This window comes from Chanodichthys erythropterus, chromosome 3, assembly GCF_024489055.1.
Source record: "Chanodichthys erythropterus isolate Z2021 chromosome 3, ASM2448905v1, whole genome shotgun sequence".
Taxonomy (NCBI): Eukaryota; Metazoa; Chordata; class Actinopteri; order Cypriniformes; family Xenocyprididae; genus Chanodichthys; species Chanodichthys erythropterus.
The window spans coordinates 27,294,135-27,307,430 of NC_090223.1; the positions used below are offsets into that span (position 1 = coordinate 27,294,135).

Sequence of the window (13,296 nt, forward strand, 5' to 3'; positions counted from 1 at the left end):
GATCTATTTATTTTATTATTCTACTATTAATTTATTTTTTGCAATTTTTGAAACGCCATTATAATTAAATGCAAATTTCTATTGATGGTATTTGGCTACTGGTTATAATGTTTTTGGAAAAATGTTGTCTATTTTGCATTGAAATTACAATTCAACATTTTATTACTCCAGTTACAAATCAGGAATTTGATTGATCTTCGATTTGAGTCGAAAAAAGTAGTTTTTCATTAGCCTAAATTATTTTGTTACCATTTAAATCTGACTTTTAATTCACAGCACAACCACATGCCTCATATTGTTGTTATTTACCTTGCGTGGTATGCGTTGTGTTAGTGCGCCTCCTCGTGGCGAGATTCTTGAACAACAGGTTCGTCCTGTGGAGAGAGAAAACAGTTGTTCGGTTAAAGCGCAGTCTTCTATTTGTCCACCAGGTGACAGTAGCTCCCGTCAGTCATCATTACTGCCTCGAACCACAACAAATTGAAAATAAAATTACTGTCAATCTATTGAGAGAATGAAGTTATGTCATATCATAGTCCATAGAGGGAAGGAAATAGACAGATGGGCTACTGGTGCAGACAGAGTGGAGAAAAAGGATGATGACACAGTTATTTTGTCGTTTCTTTGTTTTATTCTACTGAATAGAATCCCCTCTCTCTCTTTCTCATCTCCCATTCCCTTGTTCCTTATTTTCCCTTGTGCATTATACAATGGATGCATCAGGGAAAGAAAACAGAGCTGAATGCTGTATTCACATAAAGATTTCATTGTTCAAGAATAAAAGAAAACTAGAGTAATATTGTAGGGACAAAGAGTGGACAATAGACCCTGAACAGGATTATTATGGGGTTGGAAAGCGTACCAGAAGCACAAACAAAATGAGTGCACTACATAACTGAAATAAAAATAGCTGTAAATGAATGAAAAATTCTAATGAAATAAACAATGGTTGTTGATCTCATTCTTCCAGAAATCTCGCTTAGAGCGAGGTCTTATTTTGTGGCTACCAGACCTCATCTGTACTTGACGTGCACAAACACAGAGACACTCGTTCATGTCGATGTGGAGAAGGGACGTTGAATGATAGAACCCATCAATCAAAACATCTCTGCTTCCATAGCTTTTTATCCACTGCATCTTCCTGCTGAAGACATATAATCTTAATGCCTCTTGAATAAAATAAACTTCGAACATTAGATTCTGAGTTCAGACTTTGTGGTGGGGAACATTTAAATTCACCAAATTTTCTATTCTTTTTTTATTATTATTTTGCAGTATTTGTTGTAACTGATTTATTCATCCACATCATTATTTAATTAAAATGTATGTGTCCTCATAATCTTTAATCAAAGTAACTTTACATTTCTACTTTTCTCTGATGAAGTTTTTACTGGCTCAAGGGCGGGACAACCTGGCTGTCACTCACATGACATCACAGCAATTGCAAACCACAACCATCCAATCAATTCCCCATGGACAAAATCAAGTCATTTTTTCTTGTTCGAGAAGCCATTTCACTCAATAGTAGCCTATAGGATATATATCACAACAGGGAAGAAAATACCAGTTTCAAGCTGACTTTAAAGGCCCGCTGAAGTGTCTTGGAACACGCAGCATTATTTAATGTGTTAACGCAATTTCTACTGAAATAGGAAGACAGGGCGATATATTGAACAGCCCTACCCCTTTTTTTAAAAATAGCTAATAGTGTTTTGTTTATCACAGCTCGGCCAGAACCATTAAACTCAGTAAAACCTCTGTTTCCTTTTAAAAGTGCTCTATGTAAGTTTTTTAATGGTACTAAAGCATAAAAATACCACAATATGTTTGCAGATATTTATTAAACATGCTCAGTTCACATACTCGTTTCTCTGAAAACCATTGCTACAGACAGTTATTTTACTTCGAAATGTGCGTTCAGTGTCAGAATTTCTGTTTTTGTTTCGGTGCAAGACCGCATGTTGCCAATCTACCCAATAGTATTTCGCCACCCCGGGTTGCCAGTTGGTGGAAAACACATGCAGCGAATTGCAGCCATGGAAGCCAGCGAACAAATTGGGTCAGAGATCGCAGATTCTACCCGACCTAAAAAGCCTCAGCATCTATCTAAAAATCTCTATGAACGGGAGCATATTAAAACACGATATCAACTCATCATAAATCAATAAATCAACTAATTATCTTACTGTGTGTAAGTCTCCTCGCCTTCCGATGTCAATTGAGCTCGCTCCTGTTGCGTCTTCAAACTGGCAACCCGCGAGAGCATCGAGTCTGAGGAGGAGGGGGCGGGGCAAGCAATATTTTGAATTTGGACTGCAGTACCCATTTTAACCACTAGCTGTCATTCTTACATGAGCACCTTTAATATCTAACTGTTTCTCCTCCTAATCTCCTCTATATCACTTTAAAATACAGCATTCTGTGCAGAATTTAAATGGGCCCGATACCTTTCATGGTCTGAGCAAACTCGCGGATATGATCCGCTCTGTGCTCCCGTGTCCCTGGGTTAGAGCAGACTGTGCTCATGCTGCAGCAGTTCATGTTATACTAACGCGAAAACTGACTTTATTCACGTCAAAGGAAAGCATATTTACACTGAATCGTTCCCTATATCCTCTATATAGTGCACTGTGTGCCATTCACCATGTATAAACTAGTAAATGCGTGAGCAAATGACCAATTTTCTGCCACAGAATTCTTTTTATAGTGTAGAAGGGGGCGGGACTTCAGATTCTAGATAGCGTTTGATTGGACAGAAGATTTGATGAGAAGCTGAAGTGCGATGTGATGTCATGAAAATCCAGTGTTGCCAAGTCCACGGTTTTCCCGCGCAATTGGGCTACTTTTACACTGTTGCCGCGGGTTGTTTTTCACGTTGAATCGACCCAAAATAACGTGATATTTAGTCCCTGGAATGCGCATTTTACCAGGGGAGCCAAGCCAAAAAAGCTAATTTTACCCCCCGGAATGCGATTTTTACCATGGGACCCGCCTGAAATGCGATTGGGCTAGTTTTGAGGAGCAATTGGGCGGGTTTTGTTGTGAAAACCTGGCAACCCTGAGAAAATCTGTGATTCAAGTGAGAGAAAGTTTTGAATGATTATCTCTAATGTGAATTTTGTCCTTGTTTTGGAGCACACCAGCTTATTCATAACATTAAGGCTAACATATTCATACTAAAAAAAGTGATTTCAGGGAGACTTTAAATTTCATCTTTTAGTCTTTTTTCCAGCAAAGGTGTCAGAAACACATTTCAACTCTGTCAGGTAAGTTAACCTACTGTGAAGTGGGCCAGCACAAAACCTGAGCCATTCTTTTACCCTTTTCTCTCATTTTGATAAGGTTATTTCATTAACATAAGATCAAAGAGGGAAGTTTCACTCTAAACCGCTGATTCTGTGGGGAACTATCGTGACTCAAACTTAGCGCGTTTATTTATATAAACAGACAGTTCATCTTCCACGCGCCTCCAGCCAAACGGAAGCTTCCGCACCGGGCCGCTTTTTTGGCGGGCAAAAGGGTTAAAACCGATCGGCAGGCATCAGTTTAATCATAATCAACCGAGCTAAAGAGGAGTAATGGAACCTGCGAGCCGGGCGCGCCTGTGTTCCGCCACAGATTAGCCGCTAATTTGCATAGCGCTTTCGTTCATCCACGTCGGCCCGACGACAGGCCGTCCTCCCCGGACACAGCCATGCGTAGCCTCCGGGGCCGCTTTGACAAATGGCTGGCCGCGTAGCGCTGTCTTTGCGCCCAAGACGGGGCAGCTAGAGCGACAGTGATTGATAGTCTGACGGGATAAATAGTGCAGAACTTCTTCTTCTTCGGCTTCTTTTTTCTCTAATAGGAGTACAAGAGGTGTTTAAAAACCTGCGTAATGTAGAAATATGAAGCCAAGCAGAGCAAGAGGGAAGGAGATTATGTGTGTTTGAGTGTTTGTGAGGTAAAGAGTTTGTGTAGAGGCCTACTCAAACATGAAGTGCTTGACTTTTTTACTCCCAGTCTGATCTGGGACTTTACTCAGTGGTTTTGTTCAAATAGTATACTGCTGTAGTACTGCAGTAATGTTAGTGTATTACTGCAGTAACGTTATAGTATGTAGGCTATAATGCGCAGTGGACCATTATGCACATTTTCTGTATGCACTGAATACCCAGATGACCTACTACATTTGTCAAAATAAGAATGAACCAGAACTAATATCTGCAGTGATTTTAATCATTTTAATATCTTTTTGATTCATTATTTGATCAGATTGCCAGAAGTTAAGTCATTTTTATATGCAATTGGTTAAAAAATGCAAAATAAATATTTTTATTTCCAAGATGATAACTCGGATGCTTCACGCTGAATGCAACATGCCCATGTTGAGGTCAACGTAGCATACCTCTGTTCGAAAGTACTGTTGCATTTGAGTGCTATTTAAAATACACTAGGCTTTATAGCTAGCATGTCACCACATATTTAAGTCTGAGGTGGACCAAATGTAATAATATAAGGAAAAACTTATCCAGACAGACCAATAAGGTAAATAATTAGTGGGTTTTGTTCCTGTCAGTGTTGATGGTTATTGTATACAGTACAATATATTGTGCAGTGTGCCAGTATTCCATTCCAAACATAACTAATACTCCATCAACTTTCATTTCCACTGGCAAATTATTTTTCCTCCGTTGTCCTCACCAGCATCATTATCGGTAATGAATAATTATATATAATATGTAATGATTAGCAATACGTAGTGCAGTTTGGGATGTTACTAATCGGTAGAGAAAAAATGTTTAAATTCAAAGCCTGAGAGTTTTGCAATCATATGTTTATTTAAATATTTCTGTAGCCATTCTTCTTATGTTTCCTGTATTTCATAACTGAAGAAACAAGGGCGGGCTGAGCAGATCAGCCATGATGCCACATACTCAACCGTATGGGACCCGAGATTCTCTACACACTAAATGACTGCACGATCACCTTTTACACCATATAACAGATAGACTGAAACATAACTGAATAAATTGACTGAAAATGAATGTGAATACATTCAAGCATTAAAATGCTTTGTTGTTAAACATAAAGAAACATTCCCTAGTTAAACTAAAGCAGGATCATTATTATCTTTTTAGGAACGATAATGCCATATAATATTTTTCAGCTAACCTCACATACGCGCACACACACACACACACACACACACACACACACACACACACACACACACACACACACACACACACACACACACACACACACACACACTCATACAGTATGTCCCTGGGTGGCTCTCTGTTTGCAGATGAGGGTGCAATAAGGCAGTATAATGAATTCATTACATGCTATCTGACACCATTACCATAAGAATGCCAAACACATACATCAGCAAACCCGATTTACACACCTCGCCTCGCTCAGCTGCTAGCACACGTACACACGCATGTTGGGTTTTCATGTTTTATGGGGACTTTCCATTAGGCATAATGATTTTTATACTGTACAAGCTGTATATTTTATCCTCTAACCCTAAACCTACCCATCACAGAATTTTTTTTGCATTTTTAGATTTTCAAAAATCATTAAAAAATTGTCCCCATGCACAAGGACAAGGATTTTGGATATTGCCATCTTTGTTTACCCCCATAACATAGGGTGTACCTGAACCACACACACACACACACACACACTCATCAGTGAGTCCGGATCTGCACAGCTGATGTTCTGGACGTGTATCAATCTAAAAACATGAACAATTTCAATAGACAAAGAACGTCAAAGACATGACATGTTTGCATAAAAGCCATTTTATAATTCAAACAGCAAAAATAAAATAGTTTTATTTTTACAATAAGCTGAAGCAATCAGTAATTTAAATGTTGTTAATATATTTATTATTTACATTTTATTCAGGTTTTATTACAATTTTATATCATTTTTTCCATAAACAAAGCATTTTATTATATTTTCAATTATTTCTTTAATTTTTAAATGTATAACGCTCACCTTTACACAATTACTGTACACACACACACTCGAAGGAATCCTCTGCGGGTGCATTAATGCACAGAGATAGATCGCAGGCATTAAGAAAAATAATGGTGTGGATATTGCAGCCTCTCATCTCTGGTCAGAGTGCTTTAATAAAGTGTGTAATAAAGTGACGGGGTGAACGTACGCTCTGAATTATCTACGGTTAGTGCTGAAGATCTGTCTCGGTTATGAAAACACAGCATCACTCATTCACAATAAAACCCGGCATCATCGACTGAAGCAACAGTGCTTTTCTAGTAGAAATTCAGATGTTTACAGCTGTCGGTATGTAGACAGCAAGTTTAGTTGACAATATTATGCAGGTGCTACATTAAAACATTACAATGTTATATTCTGTTCATTTATGTTGGAGGTTATTAGGTAATTAGACCATAATTCAGGGCAGATGGCTGTTAAAGATGCTTTATTGCATTAGAGCTCCTGGGACCAAAACTCCGGAGAGATGTTTATATATTAATGAACTCATCTGGCTACGAACAATAATAAGATTTCAATTCTCATGTGAGTTTGGAACTAATTTGAATCAATTACACCTGGAAAGTAAGATAAAAACAACAACAACAACAACAACAACTACAAAAAAATCAGAAGTACAACTCAATGTTGCATGAACTCTAGTTTGGGCATGTGAAATGATTTGATGGTGATGAGAACTGGACCGAGACTCTAACAGCTGTATTAATTAATATGACTAATTAAAATGCGGCTACCCTTATGGCTGTCCAATGAGATGTGATTGAAGATGGCAGTAATCAAGATGTGGAAAACTTTTTTAAACCAGTTGACAGAGCTCGATTGAGTGTGTTTGGGAGAGAGAAACAGCCACTAACTACGTTATATAGAAATTCCAGGCACACATACACACTCGTTCAGGTCTGCGTAACATCACGCCGGTTGGCCGCTGCCAGAGCTGTATGTTCACACACTCGCCATAAAGCCCAATTTAACTTCTTGTGTGTAATAAATAGAGTTGCCAGATCATTTGGGCCATATGTGCTGTATCACCCTCCAACACACAGACGGTCTTTCGCTTCCAGTTCTCGGCATGTTGACTGGCAGCGTTCTGGGGACTGAACATGGAAATGTGATACGCCGCAGCACCTGGGAGTCCTGCAGGAGACAGGATGTGTGTTTGGGTTCTGCTTGACTCCCGCGTGTTTCTGTTCTGTATATTATCATGCACTATTGCCCTGTGGCCTGCAAGGCCCCGGGCTCCTTCTGAGCCTGCCAGTCAAATCAAGACTAAAAGTCCACAAGTTTAATAGCAGATTTCACTGGAATACTGAGCTTTTTTTTATTTTTTTTTTATATATATATTATTTGCATAAATTAAAATAATGATTAAAAAGCCTTTTAAAAAAATTAAAGATAAAGGCTGCATTTCAGTTTGCACTAAAAGTATGCACTTTAGTAAGACTGAGGGTTTTCTTTTAATTTACATTTATTCATTTAGCTTTTCAAGACTACAAGATATAAACCAGAGGTAGCTAAGTGCAATGACGCTATGTAATTAGAAATTACGTAATTAACAATTAAATGTCTGTAACTATGTAATTAGCAATGAAAGCATTTATCTGGCACAGAAACATCGAAATTAGGCTGTCAGTATTAAACTGTACTATAGATATAACTAATAAAACTGGAAAAGTCAGTGAAAACATACTGACAAACAGCAGCATTTAACTAAATATGCATACACATTTTCAATATTCACCAGAAATAATAACCATATGGACACTTTTAGCATCATATTTGCAATGTACAGTACTGTTCAAAAGTTTAGCGTTGGTAAGATCTTTTAATGTTTTGATAAAAGTTTCTTATGCTCACCAAGGCTGCATTTATTTGATCAAAACAACTGGAATATTGTTATGATTTCAAATAACTCTTTTCTATTTTAATATATTTTAAAATGCATGTCATATCATGAATTTTCATCATCATTACTCCAGTCTTCAGTGTCACATGATCCTTCAGAAATCATGATGATTTGCTGCTCAAGAAACATTTCTGATTAGTATCAGTGTTGAAAACAGTTGTGCTGCTTAATATTTTTGTGGAAACCGTGATACTTTTCATCCAGGATATTTTAAATACAATTTTTAAATTCTAACTGAACACAAACATTTGAACTGTAGTGTACTATGATCTAGGATGCATTTATTCTAATACTATTTAGTACTCAGACTAGTATATAAATACGTGCGACACTGGCAGAGAAAAACAGAGATGGAGAGAGAATCGGGTGTGGCTAGAAATGTCCAATAGTATGAGAGAATAATAGAGGTGGAGATGCATACATTAAGAATGTGGGTGTCATAGACATAAAGAGAGAGAGAGAGAGCACAAAACAAGTGCATGTCATGTTAAATGAATATGGAAAAGAAAAAAGTGAGGTAGTATGAGAGACATAGCACTTTGACAGACTTTTTTTCACCACACAGGCTTATTTGTCAGATTGAAGAAATTGAGACAAGTGACGTTTTAATATGACTTATTTTAGACGCAGGCATCACACTGCATCAAAATTCAAAACCCCACTCTATCATTGTAAATGTCCAAAACTTTGATTCAGAGTTAAGATTCGTCCATTATGGCCACTAATTCACTAGACACATGCAAACACACACCGCCAGATGTCTATCTCCCTCGCTTGTCACTAAGGAGTTTCTCTGTACAAACAGCAGGGGTCACTTAGTGACCCTTTGAAAGGTCAAAGGTCAGGTTCCCAGCCTGGTGTAGCCATGGTGATGGCATCTGGAGAGTTGAAGCAAAGTGGAATCTCCTCGGCTTGTCAAACCGTCCACACACACACGCACACACACACACACATTCGCTCCTCCTTGGGCTCATTAGGTTTATAATCTGTGTTTTTTATTGTAGTGGACTCCTCTTGGAGCTTGTTTTGATTATATATTCATAATCTCGTTGGTTGTGTACTTAATTATATGCTATAGGGTATGTTGTGCATTGATAACCACAAACCAGAACACCAGCCGCCCACATTATCCCATAAACCCGCCCGTCCTGTTACCTGGGCAACAGCTGTCCATTGTAGCTGACAGTGGCGTCCAGAACCTGCCCGGAGGGCTCCGTCTCCTCACTCCCTGTCCTTGAGATTTTCTCCCCATGGCTCCAGAGCCTGGCAGCTGAAGAACAGAACAGAGAGAGCTGTGTGCATCTGCCTCTGTGAAGTCAGCACGCCTGGAGGCTGGCATTACGACAAGGTCAGAGGTCATCGCTTTCTGGGTGGCTTCTCCCGTTTCATTCTGCTGAAAGTCACAATGTAAAAACACAGTTTGAGAGATGTTTCGCATGAGCTGAGAATTATGATAAATTGCTTCAAACTTTGTGGAAACTGACTGGACTTAAACATGCTTTACATAAATGTACCATGGTAACTAAAGTTTCGTCCAAAATACCATAGTTACTGCAGTTTTGTGGAACTGTGGAACACATTAGATTAAAATGAGGTCGTCAGATAGAATCTTCAATTACAAACAATAATTTACATAAACTTAATATAACAAATAAGCCCTTAGGAAAGAACATTTGAATCTGATTTCTTTCAATCTACGTGATTTATTGGAGAGCAAATGGAGAGTCAGGCTTTATTCATATGCTTTTTAGATTATTCTCCTGAGAACAAAAAACTTTCTTGCATGTCACCGTAATCTCACATGTGTCTCCTTTAGTGCTTCAAAGATCTCAATAATGTTTCAAACTGCTCAAATTTGACAAGATACCAAAGTTTGCAAAGTCAAATTTTAAACAAAACCAAATTATTTGGTTTATTGTTACTTTTACAGCTCTAAACTCTTACTTCACATCTACAGTTTCTCATTTGTGTCTATTTTTATTTATCCAAATAAATTTAAGAAGAAACATCTGAGACAAAATTGATACTTAACTGAGAACTCTATGACAGACAATATGATATGAAAAAAAAAATATATATATAAAATGTGAAAATTCACCAAGGCTGCATTTATTTGATTAAAAACAGTAATATTGCGAAATATTATCACAATTTAAAATCACTGTTTCTATTTGAATATATTTCACAAAGTAATTTATTCCTGTGATCAAAGCTGAATTTTCAGCATCATTACTCCAGTCTTCAGTGTCACATGATCCTTCAGAAATCATTCTAATAAGATGATTTGATGTTCAAGAAACGTTTCTGATTATTTTCAATGTTGAAAACAGTGTACAATTTTTTTTTCAGGACTATTAGATGAATATAAAGTTCATAAGAACAGCATTTATCTGAAATAGAAAGCTTTTGTAACATTATCACTACTGTTCAAAAGTTTGGGGTCAGTAAGATTTTTTTTTGGGGGGGGGGGATAAATTAAAAAAATATATATTCAGCAAGGATGCATTAAATTGATCAAAAGTGACAGTAAAGACATTTATAATGTTTCAAAAGATTCTATTTCAAATAAATGCTGTTCTTTTGAACTTTCTATTCATCAAAGAATCCTGAAAAATAAACTGTACACAACTGTTTTCAACACTGATAACAAGAAATGTTTCTTGAATATCAAATCATCATATTAGATTGATTTCTGAAGGATCATGTGAAGACTGGAGTAATGAAGCTGAAAATTAAATTGTAATAATATTTCACATCACATATTTACTGTATATTTGATCAAACAAATGCAGCCTTGATCATAGTTCATGTCTACATATATATGTGTGTGTGTGTGTGTGTGATATCAGGTGGCAGGTAGGGTGAGGGTGGCAGACAGCTGTCTGAGGGGGCGTTTGATGTCCATGTTGTAAATTCAGGAAGGGGGTTGTCAGTGATGTATATCTGACAGGCCCGTGTGGGTGTGAAATGTGCATATATGTGCAGGGATCTCTATGTGACTCAGCGACCTGTAATTGCTGTAACCTAAGCGTTAGACAAACAGCGCTCCGATCAGATAACACACGTTCCCATCGTCACACTAGCCTTCTCTGATCTGTCTGTGAGGGCTCTCGGTGTCTCAGTAATGTCTGAATGACCCTCACACACATGCACACACATTCTCCCATCCCCTAACACACAGCCTGCCCTGTCCAGATCAGACAATAGTCAGACGCTCTGACATTCCAACATGCCAGATGATCTGACGTGTCCAGCCTGCTTTTCAGCTCTCCAACCCAGCCGTCAATCAAGCGGCTGAGTTACGGCCTCGCCGAGACGCCGTAGGCCTGGCAGATGAGGAGGAGAGTGAAATATCTCTCTGTGAATGATCTGTCTTTGTGAATTATGTGTGTGAGTGTGTATGTGAGGGGTTCCCTTTCTCCTCGCTATTCAGAGAGATTGACCCCGTGGCCATAAACTACTCTCTCTCTCTCTACACACACACACATAGGGATGTTACATTGTGTATGCATCCATCACGCCAACCTCTTCCTGTTTTCAACATCCACAAAAACCTAAAAACATAGATTTCAGCCTGAGTCGTGGTGCAGTGGCTAATAAAGCATTGCATGTGGCAAAGGTTAAAAAATAACCAGGCCATGGAGCAAAATAAATAAATAAATAAAAAGCCAAAATAGCCCTGATATTTAAAATGTAAGAGTAACTAGTGGATTCCTCTGATTTTTAAATCTGTTTTAATATTGTTATATATATATATATATATATATATATATATATATATATATATATATATATATATATATATATATATATATATATCGATTTGACAGCACTAATACATATTTATTATGTGGTTTTTTTTTATAATCAATTGACACTGCTTTTGTAATTTTTTACAAGATGGACAAAATTTGTTACCAAAAAAGTCGGTTTAACCAAAATTTCGGTTGTACCGAATAACACTTTTGGTTAAACCAAATTATGATATTTTCAAAAACTGCTTACATGTTGATATCTATCTAGCCAGCAAAAGAACAATCAAACATTTTATATTTAGTTCAAGTTTTTAAAATATTAAATGTTTTATAGCGGTTGTACCGAATGACCTGATGTTTTGGGACATGCTTATGAACAAGTGAAAACATTAATTTTTCAAATAGTTAAAAGAGAGTTAGTTACTTTGCTTCACGACCTTGTGGTCCTTTACAGGTATCTAAATGATGTCACATCCTGTCACATGATATTGACCACATGACTTGATCCAAAATGGCCCCTTTATATTGGTCACTCTGAATGACATCAATGAAATTAATTTTTCCGGACATTCTTTCTCATAATAAAGCAACAACTTCAACTCCTAATTGTAATACCATTTTGCACGTTTTTGATATTTGATGTTATAAAATTTATTACATTTTAAGATGTTTTAATCACAAATTAAATGGCTGTATTGGCCTTTGGATGGTTAAACGGAATTACCTTTTGACACTTCAAAATCTTTAAAATACCTTTATATGTAGCAAAATATAATTAAAACCTTTTGGATACAACAAAATAGATCTAGTTGCACTACCTTACACACTTTGGATGTCATATCATTGTTTTATTATTAGGCCTTCGGACAAAAAAATGACCCGCCACGTCATTGACCCATTTTCATGTTTTCACTCCATATAATTTGCAGCATTTAATAATCATCCTCTACATCCACCTAATCAAGAAACATCCCCCCCACCCTACTCCCTCCCACCCCCCAAAAAAACAAAAACACCCACATTTGTACAGTAGCCCTTATCCAACCATTCACTGATGTGAGTCCGCCCGAGTCTCTTGTCACATGAACACCATCACTAGGTCCACTAACCCTTTAATACGGCTCATGTCAGGAAGTGTCGTGGTGATTATTGGTTGCGGCGGGGCTGGTCAGTTCCATCATGTGCGCTAGGAGTCGGTTCCCATGGTTACCATTACCATGCCACCTTGATTGTTGCCCGAACTGTAACATAAAGTGGGACAAGAAACGAGCAATGAAACGGTTTCTAGATGCACTGACTGTATGTATACATAAGAGCACCTATATACATTTGCGTGTGATTGGAATATAGAGAAAGCAAAGGTGGTCCCTGCAGTCTAGGGCGGCTGGCAAGGAAACAGATATCATTATGGAGCTGTTTGATATGCATACTGACATGCTCACGCACACACACAGAAGCACCTGACACTCCATCATGATGTCGTCCCTGAACCTCCCAGGGGGCTGCAGGCACTAGCTGGCGTCAGAAACACATTACAGCCGAGAGATTGAGGAGCCAGAGGCCATTATCTCCCCTCTACAGCACACAGCACTGCACTCCTCCTGCAGAGAGAGAGAGAGAGAG

The 13,296-nt window shown here is 37.8% G+C and overlaps 1 protein-coding gene across 1 annotated transcript in view; it reads right to left on the bottom strand.

Moving 5' to 3' along the window:
• The window catches only part of LOC137004280 (BEN domain-containing protein 6), a 35,857-nt gene that overhangs the window by 3,969 nt on the left and 18,592 nt on the right, over positions 1-13,296 (bottom strand). The window contains exon 9 of the mRNA XM_067364465.1: positions 9,074-9,188. Within this exon, the coding sequence (XP_067220566.1) occupies positions 9,074-9,188 (115 nt within the window). The remainder of the gene's footprint in view (positions 1-9,073; positions 9,189-13,296) is intronic.